The following is a 22,451-nucleotide window of genomic DNA, read 5'->3' as shown; positions in this document are numbered from 1 at the left end:
GTTCGTGAGTACTCATTTGCGGAAGCTACACGATCGCTTAGAGCCTTCTTTCTCCGCTCCGAAACTTTACTGCACGGTCCCTATTCCTCGTAGCACTCATCTGTTGGATGGCTGGTGGCATGCTATTGCCGAGCGATTTGCAAGCTAGCCGGCCCGTTAATCGCCCAGTTTTGTTTCTTGCGGTCTGGACCATGCGTGAAATATTGAACCTTATCGTTTTCGAACACTCACCTTTATTTTTTTTAGAAACAATACCAGGAACAGAAAAAAAAACTTTCCACGTGACCTTGTCCTGTCTTGCTCCAGTTGTATTTTTCGAGCAAATTACGTACATTTCTTCCTGAATGACTAGTTGTGTTTGCTGTGTTACCGATGTCTTTTATTTTTATGTCGGTGAAGTGTCCATCTCCATGTATTTTCCCTCTCCCCTACATAATGTCACCTGAGTCGAGAGGTGTAGGGTACGTATTGTGAATAAATAATCAAAATTTCCCAGACGGTGAGTCGAGCAGAGGTTGCTATTCGACAGCGTTGGCCAGTGGTCATCATGAATGATAGTTCGAATATTGAACGTCCATAATAATGCGGATGCTGACTAGACCATTTGCACAACGTTTGATTGATCGTGATGAAACGCAATCTCATCTACCAATATGTGAGATCAGGCACTTGGAGGTTATGGCAGGGTATCTCTGGATTCCTGGAAGAAAAGAATCCTTCATTTTCGTGGATCTGAAGCGTTCGTTTTCGGTGAACAACAAAGCTAGTTACCTTATGGCGTCTTCGGGCACAAATACATTCTTCTGGATGCTGGTTACGGTGTATGTGTTATCGCAAATGATGCCAGCCAAAGTAGTCTTCTGGATCTCACGAAGCTGATCTGAAGAACAAGAGGAGGAATTCCCGCTTTCAGCAGAGTCGAATCTTGTTATGTGTTTGCATCGCACAGGAGTCAGGTTTTTATATTTAACTTTCGTTGTAACGGTGTTGCAGGAAAAATAGATAGGGACGAAGGATGTTGAGATTCACGTTTTAACGAATCATTACGAAAGTATTGATCTGTCATCGGGAGATGCTCGTATGTGACGGTGACAATGACGGGACCGTAGTTTCGCAATCGTGAACCAGAACTGCGTCCCTATTCAATACTAGGGTAATTGCGGAAAGAACTCTGTATACCCTATGGAATTATTCATTGATGTCACCCCGCTAGAGGGCATCCCGCTGCCGTATCCTATTTCGAAGACTATGTTAACCTTGAAGACGTGGAAATTACCGGAATACGCAAACAATGGTACAAATCATATTCACACAATACAAAAAGTTAGCAACACCATATGAATGGTGAATACGACGATGATGGACTGGACGTTCGCGTCCTCAGCACCTACAATATCGCGGCAAATCCATCAAGCGACTGAGGCGCTGCTACCGCCGGCTGTGCTGTCTGAGGTTTTCCCTGGGTTTTCCGAAGACCTTCCAGACGAATGTCGGCACAGTTCCCCCTGAAGTCGGCCCAGGACGCATACTAACCCCACTGACCCCCACTCCTTCCTGCTGTCCTCACTCCATCTGTCCACGTCTGTACGCCGCTCATAGCCGCAGTTGCTTCGCGGCGCTAACACGCAATCAAAAAAAAAAAAAAAGACTGAGGCGCACCGATGAACGAAGACCCATTCTACGTTAATCGGGACTAAGCTGCAGTTGTATCAGTCTCTCAAACAGAAGCGCCCAATGACATCTTTTGTTTTATTGTAACTCTCCCAGAGGGGCTCTTATACCGAGCACGTCATCCACGGTCGCCCTTGCTGACCTCCTCCAGTGAAGTCGTGGGTTTCCACTACTTTATCGCCGCTCCGCGTCAGAGGGGGGGGGGGTGATGTGGCGGACCGTGGACAACGACGAGGGTGGACACACGCCTGGAGCACCACCTCCTCAGTTCTAACAGCGCCGTCCTGGGACATCGGCCCGCTGGGACACTCCATCACCGGCGGTCAGGACTCATGTAGAGGGACACACCCCCTCCTCTACAGATGTGTTAAATTTTACTAGCTGATAGATTAATAAATTGTCTCTCGTGCGCGACCTGTTCTGTGGTTGTGACCTGCGCGATCCCACAGATTTTGTGGATGTGGACATTCCCAATAACTGAAAAATATATCTTACCGGCCACACATTGATATCGATGGTGAAAGCCGGAGTTATTAGAGAGTTTTTGTACATGGTCCGCAATCGCCTTTGCTTATGGTATAGGGATAGCGTTGGTGGATCTGCGCACTGCGCATTGAGCTCTCTTTCTGTTCTGGGCGTGCGCAGAGCTATCAATATCCCTTACGTCCGCAAAGGCGATAGAGTACGATCTACCAAAACTAAAACTCTCTATTTTCCGTTGACAAACCACGTTGCGTGGGTTTACGCGGAGAAACCTCGTTCCGTTGCGTATGCTGGAGCGAAAGCGAACGTTATGCACGGACGCTGAAAGCTGATACGGCCAAAAACTAGGGACGGGTCAACCGAATCCGCGAATCCTCGAATACTAGGCAGGGATTGGAGATTCGCGAATCCGAATCCCAGTGCCCAAAACGGCGAATCGAATCTTTCAGATCCACCGACCACGTTTTTTTTTTTTTTTTTTTTTAATTGGTGCCTCCGGAGTTCGCGGAAAGCCTGATTGACAGACAGGGCCCGGGCTCATTAATTTAAAACTTTCAGCTGTGTTTTCTTGTTTCTTTGTTTACATTGCTCTGGAACGGAAAGAGTTCAGGTAGGAACTCTTACATTACAAGCTTAAAAGTAACATGGTTTGCCTTTTGATTGTATCGCAGTTTTATGTCACGAATTCAGGCTCGATAATTTATGTATTTCCTGTAGGCGATGAACAACGTGTTAAATAAACTGTATTTAAGAAGAAGTATATGAGTATGTTTTCTCCTGAAACTGAACTATTATTTAATTTGTTTTTCATTAAACCAAGAAATCGAATTCTGCTTCAAGACACTTTTCAGTAGAAGTGTTTTTTTTTGTGTGTGGCTTTTTCAACACTTTTTTTAAGAGAAATGATTGGAAAGATTCGTAGATACCCATAACCTTCCTTAGATTCGGATTCGTGTAATTCTGGATTCGTCCCATCTCTATACCAGAACGTATTCTACGTTGACGAAAGTGTTCTCGCGTTCCGTCTGCACCGGGATACGTTTGGATGCAGCATGGACAAGTACAACGATCCAACGGTTCGAACGAAATTCTGTGGCTATAGGACGATACATGATTGGAACGCACCTTTGGTAAAAGATCCTGCTTGACTGGCATGCTGGTAGTAGAATCTGTCACCGAACTTGAGTTTCTTGAATTGGTGAGCCAGTATGCAGGCGAAAGTAGGCCCTACCACGCCTCCAGCTACCGACCGCTCCGCAGTTCCTGCCGTGAACAGATCCACGTCCTTCACGTTCCTGTAACGACAGAAAAATGATCGGCATCCTGCAGTATATGTATTGGCTAACTGATATTGGCGCGTGCCTTGTATATTGAACCCCGCACTGTTAAAACAGAGCTTCATCAGATAACCACGCTGAAGGTACATCATTATGCAGAGTGATGCCGTTATCACTGCTGTCCTGTAGAAAGTGCTCGCTTTTTTTTGTGACAATTAATATTGAAACAAAAAAGCCATAAAACAGCGTAACACAACAGGAAACAGGTAACACAACGCAGACAGGATACACAAAGCGCTGTGTCCTGTCAACAGGCGTTGACAGGACACAGCGCTTCTAAACGTGTTTATAAGACGACATTCGACCTTATGATTAAGCGAGAGATAACAGTATATATTTATCTTTAAAAAAAGTCAGTCTTTTTAAAACAGTGCTCTGCAGTATAGCTTCCCAGAGCAATATCCAGCTCTGTTGACCGCTAACCTTGAATTGTCACCCAGTAAAGAACCTAAGCCGAAACCTACGTGATAGTTGGTCTAGATACTAGAATAACACGCCGCCGCCATTTTGTCGTTGTCCCAGAAACGAACCTCACTGAAACGAGACCTCTAAAACGACTTTCGCTATGACGAAGCTGCTCGCGGGGACACCGCTTCACAACGAAAGTGACACAGGCATCCCAGTAAAGTCCCATCACAAACTGACGGCGAATGCTTTGTAATGTGTGCAGATAAATGCGTACGAAGATATGTGGGGACCTCGAACTTCCGGCTTTCTTGCGGTGTTCTACGAAACTTCGCTCGGAGCGAACACACCTACAGACTGCTGAAATTTGAGAAAGGAATGCAGAAAAACTCCGAAACGAAGTTACAATTAAGGCTGGGAAGTATCTCGAGGAAGGCCTCCTGTTTGGGAGCGAACTTAAGTTTCGTACTGTGCGACGCTCACTAACTGCTGGATGTGTGTATTGACCACATTGCGTCAGCTGGCAGATGACACGAAACTTAAGTTAGCTGTCCACCACAGAGCGCTGCTTTAGCTGGGCCTCGGTTTATATTTGGACTTTTCAAATGTAAACTGCGTTTCCGCTGAGTGTTGCGCGTCTGAAGGCCTGCAACGCCTATAGTGCGACGTAATCAGAACGAATGGCCATGGCTCAGCTACACAAACACGGGAAGTGTCGTCCTTTTGCAGACAGCCAGCAGTTACAGTGAAACCCCTTTAGTGCGGGCACACGGGACCAGGGTCCTTATCTGATGAAATGAGGTATTCGTACACGAGAGTCATTCAAGAAAGAGCATTAAATGTTGTCGGAGGAAGTCTACCTGTACGCATTAGGAGAGTGTCTGCCTAGGAAAGATGCTCGTAACAGGAGGTTTTGCCATAACGTTGTTGCCATAAAATTGTCCGTTAAAGACAAAACTGTGAATATGTTTTGGATTACATTTTTGAAGTACCACTACGAACTAAACTAATATTTGTCTTACTTGAACTATAAACCAACCTCATTCAAAGACGCAAAATGTAAATGTCATCAGTGAACATTACGCTCCCCGACGAATTTTCGAAAGAAGCCACGAAATTCCATAGTTTCGGATTCTCCAAGAGTAGATGACGTCATTGAGACCTGGCGTCTCCATCTCATAGCAACAGCGCTGCCTAAAAAAGCAGCTGTTACGCGGAGACGACCTTCGACCTTCGTGGAGCAATATTGCCAGAGGTATTGCAGATTACGCACCCTATATGACGTCACACTTCTCAAAACTATTTTATGATGCTTCCGCTTCACATAGAAAGACAATATTTTGGGGATGTACATAACGCAATACCCCTGCCACACGTGCACTCTTCAATAATCATTGAAACCAATCGTCGTTGAACACGTGCGTGGCGCCATCTAGGGTGTAACATGTCAACATTTCAGGCAGCATTAGATCCAATGCTTTTTGCGAAGTTGACACGCTTGGTGGCGCCACGCGCGCGTTCAATGACCATTAAATTCAATGATCATTGAAAACTGCCCGTGTGGCTGGGGTATGAGACGCATACGTAGATTGCAAACATAAATTTGGTAAGATTCTCAAGTCACATGATCAAGTCCGTAGCATAATCTCAAAACATCGTCGCCATTTTCTTACTGCGCGCATGGCTTACTTGTACACGGCGGCTAGGTATTGAACATTTTCGGGCGCCATGACGTCTGCGTTGTGCAGGTCGGCGAACGTTTCGATGCTTCGTCCAGTGCACAAGTGGTAATAGTAGACGTATGGCTGGAGACCGTGATCCCTTCCCCTTTGGATGTTGAGGGCGATGAGGTCTAAGCCGAAGGTCTCGTTCTGCAGCCGGTAAAGGTTCTCCGTTACACCATTTGTCACGAACCTACGGAAGCAACGACGAAAGAGAAGGTCGTTATTATGTATACCCAGCTACAACAACTTTATTTAAATGATGATGAATGGAGGGTTTAATCTTTCACCACTAGAGGGCGACACCCTATCCCATTTCTGGCGGTAATGTGATGAAATGGAATATTGACTTGCCTCACAGTGAGGGACTGAAGTCCAACAGTGTCCAAAAGATATAAAAGTGCTTTTTGAGACAGAGATCTTTATGTATACGTCAAAAATAAGTAGTTTACAATGTATTCCTGAGTGTCTTTAGGGCAGAGCATTGGTGGACTGGATTCGGCCATGGCTTAAGTAATTTTGACATAGCGAGCGGGCGAGAGTCCAGCTGACTTCGAGATACGGAAAGTGTGGATCGGAAAGGTAGGTAGTGCGGACACCAAAGAAGGATGTGCTCAAGATCTTCCAAATCACCGCAGTGACGGCATCTAGGAGAGTCAACATGAGCTGTAAAAGCCACATTGAGTCGCGTCCGATGAGTTAATGCATCGTCTTGACGAGAGGGGTTTCCTGGCATCCGGAGAGCGACAAGATGACCAATAATTGGTCATCTTGCTACTTCCAGTGGCTTGTCCTATAGTTGGCCTGTTTCCACCAGTTCGTCTTTCTCTTGCTCCATCTGATTTATCTGTGGTGTCGTCTCTCGCTACAAAGTCAACTGTTTGAAAAAAAACGTTATACCAAACAACAACAACGATTACCAATTACCAACGAACGTTATACCAATTACTGGTATAACGTTGCATTTTCTGCTTTCTTCTAATCTTTTTCCAGGACGCAAGAGGCGATACTGTGCTTTTTCACCCTCTCACATTAGGGGTGAAGGAAAGACGCGTCTCCGAAAGTGCGCAATGAACAAAATAAGGAAAAAATTGTGTTCTTTCACGATTTTTTTTAATTTTTTTGCAGGCGATCTATCGAACAGATTTTTGTTCTGAAAGCTCTAACGGTATCTGGTGACCGAAGGGACCAGATGTTCTCATTGGGACGACCTTGTAGGTTTTATAATTCAGTTAATTAACGATTTTTAGGTAATTAGTCATTCGACGGTTGAGCAACAGATGGCCAAGAACGTCCACCGGCCCAGAGGTGATAGAAGTGAAAACAGGATGTCTATAGCCTAATAGTTTTTTAATGAAAATTTTGAATCGAAAAAAAAAAAGAAAGAAAGAGAGACACTCAGTACGTTAACAGCTGCGCGAATAGCAAAATTTCCATTGCGAATAGTTTACGAATATTTCATTTCGAATCTGAATCGAATCGAATCTGAATATTTTTTTTAGACGGCGAACCGAATTCGAATAATCAGAACAGGCCCAATTCGAATAGTTTCGAATACCTCGTGGTGAAATATTTTGTGGTGTTGTGCTTATTCGAAGATGTTCTGCTCCAAACTTGTGAGCCTTTTCACCCAGCACAACATATCGTGAGAGAAGGGTCCCTCTGTGTTGTGTATGGTAGACTGCATTAGTGGGACGAACTGCACTGAGAGCTAGTGAACATGTTCCATGCAGCCTGATTTGTGTGCGTCTTCTCAGTTTTATGTTTACATTGTGAATATCCGTATTTTTTGTTGAAACTCCACATATTTCAATCTGTTACTGAACATAACTCTTAAAGTTGGGGGTACATACTGGAACATGCAGTGCCCAGCGTACAGTGCTGACCATGAGGCCACAGAAGTTGTAGACTTTAGTGACAGAATATAGTAAACAGTTAGGCTTCACCTAACGTTCGAGTGTAATGAGATGAAGCCGACTTGCAGAATGGAGCCGCACACCAAAAGAACAATGCCGGTAACGTGAAGTGGGCTTCGCCTAACCCTTGGATGTAACGAGGCGAAGCCCACTTGCAGAATGGCGATAGCGATACCTTGCTTAGTACTATTAGAAAAATATTCGAAAATTTCGACTAATGAAAATCGGTAGCGAATGGCATTCGAATAGCATCCGATATTCGTTTCATATTCTAAATTTAGGATATTCGCACAGCTAATATATACATGGTCAATCGCTTTTGACCTTCAGTACCGTCGGTGTTCTAATGGGTAGAACACTACATTCGATTATGAACATAACTGTTCTGCGGCTTGCTTGCACTCTAATCCTTAATGTCACGAACAGCAAATTCGCTTAGCCAACTCCAATGGGGAATCTCAATTGTACTAAACCGCTGGTCGCACAAGACGCAGTCTGTGACGATGTTTGGCTGCTTATTTCACTCGTGCATTTACAAAACCGTAACAAAAAAGTCACTTTTCTGGGTCGACGAATGGATAGTTTTGTTAATAATGTTCGTGCATGCCAAAAGGTACCAGTACATTTTACCACTACCTCCCTGATGTATTTAACAAGATTCCCACAGTTGACAATCGATGTACCGCAAAGCAATTTCACAAACAATGATTCCAGCGCCACCAAAGTTATTTTAAAGATGCGAGCCTCCTTCTATATGTATCAACGCTTGCGATCAGTGTGCGTGGTACAAACCTGTCAAAGTGCTGCGAAGTCTGCTTGGCGAGTCCTCTTAGGATGTCGTCAGTCTGTCCTCGGTAGAGGTAGAAAGGAAAAAAGTAGAAATCTTCTAAGAGGAAAGACGTCTCTTGGCCTTGCGCATCTACTCTGCATGTGCACCGGAAAAGTACGCGTTATTCCACATGCCCTTTTTCACAAGAAAGTCTGTGACAAGAGAGAGTTTCAGAAAAAGAAATAAGATGTTGTCGATGCGCATGCGCTCCACTCAAACGGAGTTTTGCGCAATGCGTCATTTCGTTGGGGCCCCAAAGGTATATTATGTGTACCCCGAACGGATACACATGATAAACACATTTCAAAAATCGTAGTGCAATTCCGCTTGACATGGTTAAGCCAGAACTTGACCACATAAAGCGCCAGTTAGTCAATCATCATGTCATCATTCTTTCTCCTGACTATTTGAAAACGGGATTGATCCGCCTATTTTGGACACATTATGCAGAATGCAAAGTATCCAGAGCTTCGCCGCTTACACGTCTAAAGAAACTGACCAGGCGCGGGGCAGGCGTCATACGACACGTGCCCGTTTTAATGAACACCCCGCCCCTCGTTAGCTCGCTAGATGCGCCCATCCCACCCTATTTTCATTCCATCCCAACATCCCATTTTCGACAGAATGGTGGTTGGCTGCGTGTCATGTAGTGAACTTCTCTTTTAACAGCGGAACACAACCCACACATATTGTTTTTTAACAGCATAAGAGCGCTGCCATGTTTGGTAAGCCGGGGTAATTCAGCAACACCACAGTGTCTGGAGTACCAGAAATTCCTGCCGCAACCGTGAAGTACTTTTGCCTCATTGTTTGTTGAACAGGGGATAACCACAGAGATGAGAGTTTGTCCCAAACAAGCTACTACACTGTTAAAACAGAACTTCACCACATAGCACGCTACTAGCCAACCACCATACCGAATGATATCAGTTTTGTGTCATGATTTGTTCAAAATGATATCATGAAGTAAGCAGTCCCGAGAGTGGGCGTACGGTGCTCTACCGTAAGCGGAGTGCCTCTACTTCGAGTCATGCCTCGACTACTCTCGCTTCGTCAGAAGACGATCAACCTTTTCAGGACGTTGTGAAACGAGCTCGCAAAGCCAACCTGGGGAATGACGGGCGGATCACCTCTCTTGAGGGAACTACCGTGATATTTGCTCCGCTGGACCGGACATCGAACCTCGCTAAGCTCAACCACTTGAAGCTTTCTCAGTTCCTTACATCTGAACTCCCGGGAAGGATTAAGGAGATCCGACCGAACCACGCAAAGAACATCATAGCAGTCGATGTAGTTGCCCCAGCTGCCAAGATAGCGCTCCTGCAACTTGAGCGCATCTGCACCATACCAGTCCGTGCCTACGAGCCGCGGCCCGTGAACTCGAGCTGTGGTGTCACCGTCGGCATTGACTTGTCCCTCTCGGGCAGCCAGATAACGGACGCTATAACGTCCGACCCTCCGCTTCTCGTGGCTAGAAGAATTCGACGGGACGCTGGTACGGTGAGGCTCACATTCCTTGGGAAGACACCCCCTAAAAGCGTCAGTTTCCAGTTACTCACGATGCAAGTCCGAGAGTATCTGCCCCGTGTAGTCCAATGCGACAACTGCCTCCGATATGGTCACGTGGCTGCTTGCTGCAGCCGGCGAAAAATGTGCCCAAACTGCGGTACCTCCCACGAGAACCCAGTGTGTCCAGAATCCGAACCGACTTGCGCTAATTGCCGAGGAAAGCATTCTGCCTCGTCCGGGGACTGCCCGTTGTTTAAGGAGCAAAGGCGCATCGCAAGGGAACGCTCACGCTCCAACAGCAGCTATAGAGAGGCAAAAGCCAAAGTCCGCCATGCAAAGCGGTCGAGTAAGCCAAAGACATACAGGCGTGGAATGTCCCCGTCCAAGCCAGGAAACCCAGGTGCTCGTCTGCCATCTAAAAGCCCCCACGCGTCTCCTCAGCAAGTCATCTGGGCGGACACTGACTTCCCCCCGCTGGAGCCCACAGTGGTCTCGGTGACGGAAGAGAGCCTGCCCCCACAGATACGTAAACGGAAGACTACGGGCCCTCCCACTTCCCCACGACCCCCAGCCATCTCCTCGCCAGCTTACCAAAATGCGTTAAACCGGCCACAGGGTACAGATCTGCCCTTGGTCATCATTCAGCTACTCTTTGCTGCGTTGAAGGCCATTGTCTCAGCCGTCCCCGGATGTACCGTTCTAGCTGAAATCCAATCGATCCTACAAACCGTGATTGCGCCCCTGCTCGTGTCTGCCAACAAGAGTTAAGTGCATCGTCACAACAACCCAACAATCGTTCTACATAGCAATTATGCCTGACAGAAGGAACACGAGGGTGTTCCTCCCCCACATCCTTCAATGGAACGCCAGAAGTCTCTCCCATAAACAAGCCGACCTTAAGCTCCTCCTGCGGAAGTCCGACTTCGACGTGCTGGCGATCCAAGAGAGTCTTTCCCGACCATCGTTCAAGATATCGCCATTTGTATCCTACCACGCCAAGGGCCACCAGGCCGACGGCCTTCCGCGGGCTTCTCTTTTCGTCAAGCGGTCCATTGCCCAGGCAGAGATCAACTTGTCTGGGCTCTGCTCGTCAACCGAAGAATATGTTGGGTGTTCCCTGAAGTCTGAATCCAGATCGGTGTCGGTGGTTTCAGTGTACCACTGGGGTCAAGCCCAACCCTGTGACGACACCCTAAAAGCGCTGCGTCCTGCCTGCCCTGGCCCTCTCATCATATGCGGGGACTTCAGTGGGAGCCACAGTCTCTGGGGCAGTAGGAAAAACTGTAGAAGAGGGAATGCCCTTGCCGATTACCTTTCTACCAGCGACCTTGTGGTGCTTAACACTGGCTCGCCCACCTACATGAGACCTCCGCGCTACGTAAATGCCCTTGATCTCACCCTGGTTTCTCCTGATGTCACCCTAAAGTGGGAAGCCGAAGCGGACACATGGGGCTCGGACCATTTTCCTATTCTCCTTTCCCCGCCATATCGGAGTAGCGAAGCCAGGAGAACGAAAATTGTCACAAACTGGGCAAAATTTAGGCAGGGACTGATTGCAGCCACCACAGACAACTTGCTTGATGGTATTCAGAACTCCCTGGCGAACAGCTCAAAAACAATTTCGTATCCGGCCCGTAGACCTGCACCTGATCTTCATTATCTAAGTCTCCGCGCGGCACGTAGACGGGCACAAAGGAGGGCTCTGAGGACAGGTCTTCAAGCAGACTGGATCTCCTATAAGCGTGTCTCGGCTGCCCACAGACGATATAGCTTGAAGTTACGGCGGACTCAGTGGCGATAGTTCAGCGGGTCCCTCAATGCCCATACGCCGACCACTAGAGTCTGGAGCACCTTGAAAGCTATTGAAGGCCTTCCCGAACCCGTAAACCCGCTCGTCACGCTATCGGTCGCGTCTCGACGTGATCCGAAGGTCATAGCTGAAGACTTTGCCAGGGAATTAGCGCAGACCGCCAGTTCCAGTGATTGCCGCCCCACACTTCGCCAGTCAGTCACCGACCCTTCTCCGGTGGACGACGATATCACCATGTCGGAACTGAAATACGCCATTCGTAGCCTCAAACGACGGAGCGCGGCTGGCCCAGATGGAATCCCCAATCAGGCACTGAAGAATCTGGGTGAAGAGCAGCTGGAGGCTCTCCTTCATCTCTACAATTCTGTCTGGACCTCTGGGGCCATACCGCCTGACTGGAAGCATGCTAGGGTGATTCCAGTCCTCAAGAAGGGTAGACCCCCCTCGCAGTTGTCCTCCTACCGTCCTATTGCTCTAACCTCATGTGTCGGCAAGCTATTGGAACGGATAATTCACAAGAGGCTGTGTTGGGTCCTGGAGCGCGACAATCACTTCCCCGAACACATTACAGCTTTTCGGAAGGGTTGGTCTGCATCTGACGCCATCGCTGAAGTGACTACATCGCTCAAAAAGGCAAGGGAGTCAAATGCATTTGCCCTCGCTCTGTTCCTTGATGTAAAGCAGACCTACGACTCTGTCACTCACGCAGCATGTTTGGCTGCGATACAAGGTGCTTGTATCGAGGGCCGCCTGCTGAGATACCTCTGGGACTTTCTCTCTGCCCGTACGTTCGATGTGTGCGTCAATGGGCGCATGAGCTCAAAGAAAAAGTTCGAACGTGGGGTCCCACAGGGCAGTGTTCTCTCTCCTACTCTATTCAACCTGATCATGGCCGGTGTCCACCGCAGGATTCGCCCATCTCCGTATACCCTTCAGCTTACCATCTACGCGGACGATATCTGCCTCCGCGTTGTGGGAGACAACAAGGAGAAGCTTCGTGACACCGCCGAAATTGCATTGAACGGCCTCAGTGCGGCTCTTCTTGAAAGGGGGCTTGTCGTATCTCCAGAAAAATCTCAATGTTTGGTTTGCATTCCTCGCCGAAAGTACGTGGGCAAGGGTTTCCCTAATCTCTCCATCAACAGCACCCCCATCCCAAGATGTGAGGTTTGTCGTTACCTTGGTGTCACCATTGACAGCTCTTTACGCTGGTCTAGGCTAGTAAGCCAAACGGTGTGTAAAGGCAAGAAGACTCTCAATTTACTCCGAAGGATCAGTGGCAAATCATGGGGCTGCAGTTCAAGTTCGCTGCTCACGCTACACAAAGCCCTCATTCTCTCGCGTATCCTGTACGTGTCGCCGTACGTGGATCTGGGACCTTCACAATGGCAGGCACTTGAGCGGCTCCATCGGGCAGGGATAAGAACGGCGCTTGGAATACCCAGCTTTTCTGGAATTACCCAGACCTACCTGGAAGCCAAGGAAAAGCCTGTCAGTATCCACTCCGAGCTTAGGGGGCTCCGCCACTTAGACAACTTGGCCACGTCCAGAAGCAAGCACTCTCTTTTTTCTGCCCTCGTAAAAAGGTCACACACGTCTCTCGGCCGCTTGGCCAGCGTATACGCTACTAGCGCCCTGGCCCACAGTGAGCGATCGCCCCAACATCCTGCTGGGTTACCTTCAGTGCCATGGCGGGAGTTTGTACCGGGTGTAACGCTCGACGTTCCGGGCCTTCATAAAAAGAGGGAATGTAGCCCCCTGGTCGCTAGAACGGCGGCTGAGAACCTCATAACTGACGTCTACCACTCACATACTCTGGTATTCACTGATGGCTCTATTGACGATCGTACCAAAAGTGCCACGTGTGCCTTCCACATCCCGTCAGTGAACGTGTCCTGGCAAGGGAGATCATCGCGTTACCCGATATCCTCCACGACTGCTGAGCTCCTGGCTCTCCTGCATGCAGCTGCTGCGGTCCAGGTACGAGGGTTTGCCAGAGCAGTCCTACTCACAGACTCGAGAAGCGCTCTATGGGACGTGATGAACCCCATGTGTGACAACATCTTAGCGCGAAGCATCAGAAGATCGTGCGCCCAACATAAACAAGCTGGAGGCGATATCGCCTTCCAATGGATACCGTCCCACGTCGGTGTCGGCGGCAACGAAAGGGCGGACCAGCTGGCGTCCTCGGCACACCTGGGCTGCAGCAATGTTTTGCCAACTCCGGACGACGCCGACAGGCAGATGTCTATTCAGCTCCTTGTTGAACAGCGCCACCCTGGAATACGGGACATCATGCATCATAATCGCCCTCCTCTTCCCACGAAAAATCTTCCTCGAAGCATCCAGACCATGCTTCATAGGCTCCGCACTGGGTGCGCGTTCACCAATTCTCAGCTGTTCAAGATAGGCTCTAGGGGTGACGCCTGCTGTGGCCACTGTCAACAACCCGAAACAATCGAACACATCCTGCGAGACTGCCGAGCATACCATTCTGCGCGCGAAACACATCTCCCTCGCTCCACCTCGGGCTCGCTAGCAGACATCCTCTACCCCGCTGGTTCTTCTGCCGAACGTTCCACCAAAGCAAGAAACCTCATTCTCTTCCTGCTGAAGACAGATAATAGATAGATAGATAAGTTAACTGGATTGTGATGTATTGGAGCTAGGTGGCTGCCGTAAGGGCGCCTGCAGCTCCAGTTCTTACGCGTTAAAATATAATAATTGGGAGTGATGGAATTTAGAAGCGGTCTTTTATACCGCTGTCTTTTAAGAAAACGCAGAGCGCTTTCAGTGCTTTGGATTGTTGGTGCCTTGTGGGCCATCTTCCGGTAATCTTGCAAAAGGAGAAAGGCCTGTTGTCCAGTGCCACTAGAGTGTGTTGGAGTTTAAGTCTGGCTTGGCTATATTCTGGGCAGTGCATGATTATGTGGTGTGTATCCTCTGGGACTTTGCATCGTTTGCAAAGGTCTGAGTCGCAGAGCCTTAGCTGGCGCCTTGTAGTTCCTGTGTACAGCGCTCCAAGTCGTGTGCGATGTATGGCTGTTTTGACTGATCGTTCAATTCCATTTGACTCTGTACTGTACTCTCCCCGATGAACTCGTCCATCTCACCGCATCCCCATCCTTCAACCTCCTCTATCCTCCATCCGTCCGTCCTTCCTTTGTGTTTTGTTTTGCTATGCGTTTTCCTTTTCTTTTTTTGGCTATAGTCGTGACGACGCCCACTTCTGTGTGGCCAACAACGGCGAGCTTATCCTGCCATCACCCCCCCCCTCTGTTTTAACAGTGTACGGACTGGTGTCTCTTCCGTCTGTTCGGACAACGGCTTCTTTAAATGTCGCAAGCTTTCTTGTGACATAAGCTGTTACGCACGACCCTGCAAAGCTCACGTGGTAAATCGTCCATCGATGAGAGTATGTCCCATTCTAAAAGCCGCCGCTGCAAACTCGTTCAACATAGTCGGATTGACGGCCGGATCGTAGAAGCTGAAGCCACCCTTCTGCTGAAGGTCGAAGTTTTCCAGGGTGCCCTTTCCCAGCACGAGCGGTATCCATTCCGTGTACACGATGTGCTGGTACTGCGCACCTACTATCCTCCTGAAACGTAATGTTTGCAGCAATCGTCGCAATACGTACGAGACAAGGAGATCCACATAGGACATCCACGTGCACTTACCTTGCCTGCTGAAAGAGTGTCTCATCATCCCATTCGCCGTGGTAGTACTGCAATGCCCTAGCTATTCGGTTGTGCTGCCGTAGCCACAGAGTATGCATCGCCGTCAGGCCCGGATGCTCATTCACGCGGTCGTCTCCTGGAAGCAACGGAGTTACTTCAAGTACTAACACATCAGCGCTGCCTTCTCTTCCATACCAGCATTGAAACAGAAATCTCCTTGGTCCAGTCGGCTGCAGCGGTCGCGATCGGGATGGAAGCTTCTGGGCAAGAGTTCTTCTCCGTGGATTACTTGGTACCGAAGTTGACCTAAGAACAATACATGCGCAAATATATCCCAGAAACCGTTAACAATATAACGTCTTCATGCATCGCTAAAGATACTTTGTTGCGAGCATTACCTCCCTGACCCAGCCTCAACTTGCGCGTATCATCGTCGCTGTTGCCGTAGACCTGCGAACAGTCGAGGAAGGACGTCAGCATGTCTCGTTGTTCTCTGTAGCCTACGCATTGTGAGATATGTGAACGTTAAAATTATTGCTCCTGAACGGTTCATTCACTTCGAAATGGAGCTCCGTACCTAGTTGACAGGAACAAGGCGCAGACCTAGCCATATTCAAGCACGTCTCTCTGTGCTGGCCATAGAATGGATCTCCTTCAGGGACACCTATTGAAAAGCACTCCGGTGCAGTTCTTCGTTCAGGGGAGCAACAGTCGACGGGGTTATTCGGATCTGGTAAAAAAAAAAAAAAAGACAAAAAAGAAAAATAATGTATACCCCATAAGGGGGTCACATTACATTCATTACTGGCATACATTACGCGTTCATTACATTCATTACGCGTTCATTACGCGCATACATACATTACACACATTCCATTATGCGCTTCGCAGAAACAGAGACATAATTTTTGTTCCATTGATTGAAGGAACGTTTCGAATAGTGTAAATGAAAAAGAAATCGTGAAGTATGTGATTTGGCGAGACAGCTACCATCCTCCGCTCCAAGTTGGAGTACAGGATATGTAAAGGCAAGGCTAGAGTAGTTGAGAGGCTACAGGCTGGTTTGTTGATTGAAAAAAAAAAAAAATGATGGAGGCTATATGCTCTATTGCCTTCTAAGCAGGCAAGGGTAACGGTAATGGTAACGGAAACAGAAACGGCATATTACCGAAACTGGAGATGGTACCGATAACGGAAACAGAAACGCATACCAGGGTCCTCCATTACCGGAAACAGAAAGGGAAACGAAAATTATCGTCCGGTATTGAATTCGTGTAATGTCTGTTTCTGTTGTGCGATGACATTTGCGTGACTTTTCACTTTATTTTTGTATTTTGATGACTCCATTCCCTGTAATGCTCTAAATACTACACGAGAGCATGCATGGAAACAAAGTGCAATATTGGATCTCGACGGTGCATCCCTCGCTTACCTCGTCCCTGTCCTCATAACTCATGACATCAACACATGACTATACTCCACCGTAGCACGAGGATGACAGCCTACGATTTTTAGTTCTTAGGCTATTTAGGCTATGGCTACTGAGAGCGTCCGCTTATGAATGCGACACTGGATGAAGGTTACGCCCATCTTGAGTTGCTGGACTCAGAGTGAGTGAAGATTGAAGACATGTTCCTACATTTTTAAAGAAATCTTATAAGATGTGCGCATCCCAACGACGTAAAATTACTTGTGTAGTATGTACGCGTGACACCGAAGCAGCACCTGGGCAAAACAGGGTGCTCAAAGAGCCGGACGGACTGTCCTCCCGGAGCTCCGTGACGGCCTTTCCATTACCGGAAACAGTAACGGAAACGTAACGGAAACGAAATTGGAAGGCTGGTATCAGAAACGGACAACGGAAACGAAACTTAGGCAGTAACGAAAATGGAAACGGTAACGAAAATACGTCCGTTACCCTTCTAAGTTCTAAGACACAAACGTCCATGTGGTTGCCTTTTCTTTTCATTGCGTGCCACAGCAGGCCACAGGTGCCCCGGGTAGATGCCTTCCCCCTCTCCAGGTCCTATTGTATTGCCAGAGGGTTCTCATTATGTTGTTATCAAAGGGATCACACGTTATTACCCGTGTCCGTACTCGTCGGCAAAGCTTCCTTCGATCATTATTGTGATGTACAGACTTATTTGCTTGCAATGACTTACTCCAGTGCTACCCAAACTTTGCTATACCCTGGAACCATTAAAAATTACAAGATATCGCGTCGCGACCCCGGCCCGCCCCCAAATCGGCTTTTCGGTTTCAGCCACGAAATTGACGCTGAAGATCAAGTTATCATCGCTAAAATAACGTTGTTGACTCTGAGGTTTAGTTTGACAATTACCATAGTCAGGGCGGATCATCTGGGCTGCAAACCATCGCAAGATGAAAACGGAAACGCGTGCCAGTAGGGATGGCTGTTCCTATTCACTAACATGAGCTTGTCTGTTAGACCTCGGTGTCTACTACAGCGAGCTTTTTTGCTACGCAGAATAGTAGGCGCAGCATGGTGCAAGGATATCATTTGCTGTCCCTTTTTTCAAGTTGCCGAGCCGTTTCGCGGCCCCCGCTGAATCTGTCACGGTCTCCCTGGGGGTGGCGACCCATAGTCTGGGAAACCTGACTGACTTACTCGATCGATGTGGTATAGGAACCGCACACTCATTGCTGCTACGTTTTCTCGTACATAGTATTTTGTGAGCCAGTATCAGGGGCTGATGTCAGTAAACTTTTTACTAGTACGTATTATACGGCAAATTCGGACTACAGATACTACAAGTCTCCACATTGTATACATATACAGGGTGTTTAACGAAAATCCCCCGGCTGAATAATTCGTGAACAGGTGGCGCCATCGAAGAAATTTCTTTTTGATAAAGATCCTTGGGGCATCGTCCATGAACTGAGTAGTGTGCGGCTCATTTGCATACGCTCACTAATTAAATAAACATGCTAACTTTTAGCTTTTACTTCGCACGCTTACGGAACCTCTGTTTTACGCATCGGAACCTTCAGTGAAAAGTATTCCAAGAAAAAAAAAAAAACGCATAGACACATATTGATTTTTCCTTGTAATTAATTGGTTTCGGTTTACATATTTCTTGCGCGGAGCAGTGCACCACTGCGCTCTTAGGATCAGCTACCCGGCTGTCAATTTCGTGTTCATCTGCCTGGTTCACGCACGGGGGCGACGGAAGATATTAGGAACAGCCGCAAGAGACGCTTTGGTATTCGTTCTCAAAGCGACTGATAAACAGTGCTGGCGGTTCTGTCGTTCCGTAGGTGAGATAGCGTGCTCTTATCATGGATGATGACGAATGCGCCACGAGCGCTGTGAACTAGTGGGAGGATATAGGTTTATTGCAAAACAAAACAAAACAAAAAGGCCACGAAAGAGGGGAAATGTTAGCCTGGCTCCAGCAGCCGACTTGCTATTCCTGCTTACAAAAAAGGAAAAATAAAAAGAAGAAAAAAGAAAGACGAAACGAAAAGAGCGAAAGAAGGGGTACCACACTACACTCTTAAAAATGAACTTCACCGCATACCACGCTCTTAGCCAACCATAATCTCGAATGATATCGTTATCTGCCTTGATTTGTTGAAAACCGGAGGCGTACGCCTTTCTGTGACACTTATGCTGTTCATAATTGTCACAAAAATGGCGTACGCCTCCCGTTTTCAACAAATCAGGTCAGATAACGATATCATTCGAGGTTATCGTTGGCTAGGAGCGTGCTATGAGGTGAAGTTCATTTTTAAGAGTGTAGTGGGGTATACACTATTAAAAATTAGCTAAACCACGTAGCACGCTCCTAGCCAATCATCATCCCGATTGACAATGTTCTCTCCCTTGTTTTGAGGAAAATGGGAGGCGTACGCTTTTTTGAAACGATACGATTATGCCGAACATAAGGAAAAAAAAAGGCCCTGTCTCCCGTTTTCAAAAAATCGAGCGAGAACGTTGTCATTCGGATGATGGTTGGCTAGGAGCGTGCTATGTGGTGTAGCTAATTTTTAAGAGTGTACCCCACTAGTTCACAGCGCTCGTGGCGCATTAGTTATCATCCATGATAAGTGCACGCTATCTCACCTACGGAACGACAGAACTGCCAACGCTGTTTATCAGTTGCTTTGAGAACCAATACCAAAGCGTCTCTTGCGGCTGATCCGCTTCCTTCGCCCCCGTGCGGGAACCAGGCGGATGAACACGAAATTGACAGCCGGATAGCTGATCCAAAGAGCGCATTGGTGCACTGCTCTGCGCAAGAAATATGTAAACCGAAACCAATTAATACCTCGGAAAAATCACTAAGTGTCGATGCGATTTTTTCTTCTTGGAATACTTATCGCTGAAGGTCCCGATGCATAAAATAGAGGTTCCGTAAGCGTGCGAAGTAAAAGTTAAAAGTTACGATGTTTATCTAATTAGTGAGTGTATGCAAATGATCCGCACACTACTCAGATTATGGCCGATGTCCCAAGGATCTTTACCAAAAAGAAATTTCTTCGATGGCGCCATCTGTTCACGAATTATTCAGCCGGGGGATTTTCGTGAAACACCCTGTATACAGTGAAGCTTCAAATTTGTTAACTTGTCTTCGGTAACCCTTACAGAATTGAAGCTGAAGCCATGCTGATGAACCTTGATAGGGGAATCCTTTTGATAAGCAAATTATCGTACAAACCGTAATATCGGTTATATTAAACAAAAAGCGCCAGAGAACATGCTTTTTTTGCCGTTGGTAATACCGCTGTCACACGAACATTTCAATGGACATTAAAATCAATGACGATTGAACTGAATGGTGTTTGGCAGACGCTACATGGCAATTTTCAATTACTATTTACTAGGGTGCTCTTTGTCTCGATGGAGGTTCGTGAGAAGCCATTGAGGCAGCCAAGGGTCCTCGCAAGTGCCTCAAACAGTCTCAATGAATAGCTAAGCACCGAACAAAGGCAAAATTAAAACTTGTACGAGTAGAATGAAACGTCCTGCAACTTAAGGATAACTGTCACTACAGAAAAGTTGAAATTACTGCAGTTCGTACATATGTCTACATTCGCAAATTTACTTCTCAACTCTCGACACAATGCACGGTCGTGCAACAACACATAATAAATTAGAGGTTACACGATCAGAATTCAATTTTTTCGTCATTCCATTTTCCTTCATCATATACATATACGCCTTTTGTTTGGTAAAACGTACGTCGATGAACGAACGGATGGATGTCTCCTTGCGCTATAGCGCCAGCCGTCCGGAAGGGGGGGGGGGGGCATTTAATAGAACAGAGAGAGAGAAAAAAAGAGAGGAAAGGTCAGCCAAACGGGATTTCGGCTAGCGGCGTGGGACGTGCCACCCTCTCAAGGAACACTGAATCGGGCAATGTGGCGGCCACGAAGTGAAGCAGTGGCGTATTGCCAATGGTCCTCGAGATATTCAACAGCCATTGGGTTCAAGTTCAAGGACCATTGGGGATCGACTTGGGAATTGGAGCAAAGACACTTCGCCGGCGCAGTCTAATGCCGGCACTACCTAGTGCCTATGACGAACTCAGCGACGAGGTACAGCAGACGAACGAGAGACAGGTGAACAATGAGACAGGTGTGGTAGTGCGAGTGCGGGGGGCCCCGCCCAGGATACAAACCTCCACTCGCAGAACAGAACTTCACCGCATAGCACGATTTCCGCCAACCATTGCCACGAATGATAGGGTTTAGCCTGGCTGACATTTCCTTTTTTTCTTTTCTTTCTTTTCATTCTATTAAACATATCCCCCCCCCCCCCCCCGCCGCATAGGGTTTCCGCTTCTGACCTGAAGGGCGAGGGGCGTATGCCTTCTTGTAGCAATCTAGATATATGATAATTTCTAATAATAATAATAATAATAATAATAATAATAATAATAATAATAATAATAATAATAATAATAATAATAATAATAATAATAAGGCGTACGCCCCCCTCTCTCTTCAAATCAGAAGCGATAACCCTATAATGTGTGGAAATGGTTGGCGGACAACGTGCTGTGCGGTGAAGTTCTGTTCTGAGAGTGTGACGTGAGATGACATGATCTAACCCGACATTACGCAGTGCCACAAGCGCCGCCTCCTCCTCCCCACCACTGCCCCTTATACATGCCGTTTTCATCGCTTCCGGTTCGGTGCCAAAGCAACATTCGGTTTCACAGCAAACACGCTCTGCGCAAACCACAGGGTACAGGGTGCATTCTTCATTTAACCAATCATGTATACTGCGTCCACCAATTTCATCGCTCAGACATCATTGCACGAAACGCAGGTTGTTAGTTACACGATGACTTACTTCCCAAGTTAACGTGTCCAGGATCGGACTCCAAGGGCGCTAGAGCAATGTCATGGTCCATGAATTGGCCAAACTGCATCACCATGTGCGTGATGTGGTGCGCAGGTCTCTTCACGTCTGGATGCATGGCAAAGGACACGTAGCGTGCATTTGGTAGTTCATCGCCATCCACCGAGGCTCTAGGAGAACTCACACCTGAATGAAAAAAGCATGGGGGACCATTGATGTGACACCAGTTGGGGATTATTCTAGTACAAATGAAAACAACTTTCTATAAATGTAAGTTACAACACAAACAAAATATAATATACACTACATTTCAATATGGGCACTTTCAACTGCAACGCACTTGCTCCATCGTCCTGGAAGATTCTTGATACCAATAAGTTTTTCGGTTGTCCAAGCAGTTTTGTGAAAGAAGTTGTCGAAGCAAACAAGAGTTTGTGGTGTCAAAGTTTGGAAGTGTCTCGTAAAGTGCATATTTTGATTGCTCTTTGCACTGTTTCCTCGGTGTGCCTTGCTTACCGTCAGCGTACGCAGGTTCCAGAAGCCTTCGCATGCAGGTTCCGGCTTTGCCCCAGGAAGGATTTCTGTGGTTGTTACACGATCCATCCGACCTTCGGTACGGGCTGTGCAGTTCACACGTGTACGTGGACAGATCATCGCACATCTTACGCGCGTCTGACAAGGACGGGTTCTGTATACTCATATGACGAGCGACCTCTAGCACTTGTTGTCGGTTCACCTCCCGAGGCATTCTGAACAGAAGAC

General features: G+C 47.4%; 2 protein-coding genes across 2 annotated transcripts; one reads left to right on the top strand and one right to left on the bottom strand.

Moving 5' to 3' along the window:
* Positions 1-241: 241 nt before the first annotated feature.
* LOC135397720 (chorion peroxidase-like) lies at positions 242-22,239 on the bottom strand. The gene is made up of 12 exons (XM_064629326.1): positions 22,206-22,239; positions 21,681-21,875; positions 15,936-16,088; positions 15,757-15,858; positions 15,554-15,664; positions 15,359-15,494; positions 15,073-15,279; positions 8,326-8,457; positions 5,586-5,810; positions 3,280-3,449; positions 772-880; positions 242-700 (listed from the first exon to the last, which is right to left on the bottom strand). The coding sequence occupies exons 1-12, from the start codon at positions 22,237-22,239 to the stop codon at positions 646-648; spliced, it is 1,629 nt and encodes a 542-aa protein (XP_064485396.1). The 3' UTR covers positions 242-645.
* On the top strand, positions 8,595-10,639 carry LOC135397435 (uncharacterized). The gene is made up of 2 exons (XM_064629044.1): positions 8,595-8,621; positions 9,440-10,639. Exons 1-2 carry the CDS (start codon positions 8,595-8,597, stop codon positions 10,637-10,639), a joined length of 1,227 nt encoding a protein of 408 aa, XP_064485114.1.
* Positions 22,240-22,451: the final 212 nt, after the last annotated feature.

Source organism: Ornithodoros turicata, chromosome 6 (assembly GCF_037126465.1).
Source record: "Ornithodoros turicata isolate Travis chromosome 6, ASM3712646v1, whole genome shotgun sequence".
NCBI classification, from domain to species: Eukaryota; Metazoa; Arthropoda; class Arachnida; order Ixodida; family Argasidae; genus Ornithodoros; species Ornithodoros turicata.
This window is presented reverse-complemented; position numbering and strand designations above follow the sequence as displayed.

Excerpts from the sequence above, each read along its gene's own strand:
- LOC135397720 (XM_064629326.1), bottom strand. The coding sequence starts at position 22,239 with ATGCGAAGGCTTCTGGAACCTGCGTACGCTGACG. Across the intron at positions 16,089-21,680 it reads TGGACACGTTAACTTGGGAA|ATCCGAATAACCCCGTCGAC; the intron begins GTAAGTCATCGT and ends TTTTTTTACCAG. Across the intron at positions 701-771 it reads GTGCCCGAAGACGCCATAAG|GAATCCAGAGATACCCTGCC; the intron begins GTAACTAGCTTT and ends CTTTTCTTCCAG.
- LOC135397435 (XM_064629044.1), top strand. The coding sequence starts at position 8,595 with ATGCGTCATTTCGTTGGGGCCCCAAAG. Across the intron at positions 8,622-9,439 it reads ATTTCGTTGGGGCCCCAAAG|GACGTTGTGAAACGAGCTCG; the intron begins GTATATTATGTG and ends CAACCTTTTCAG.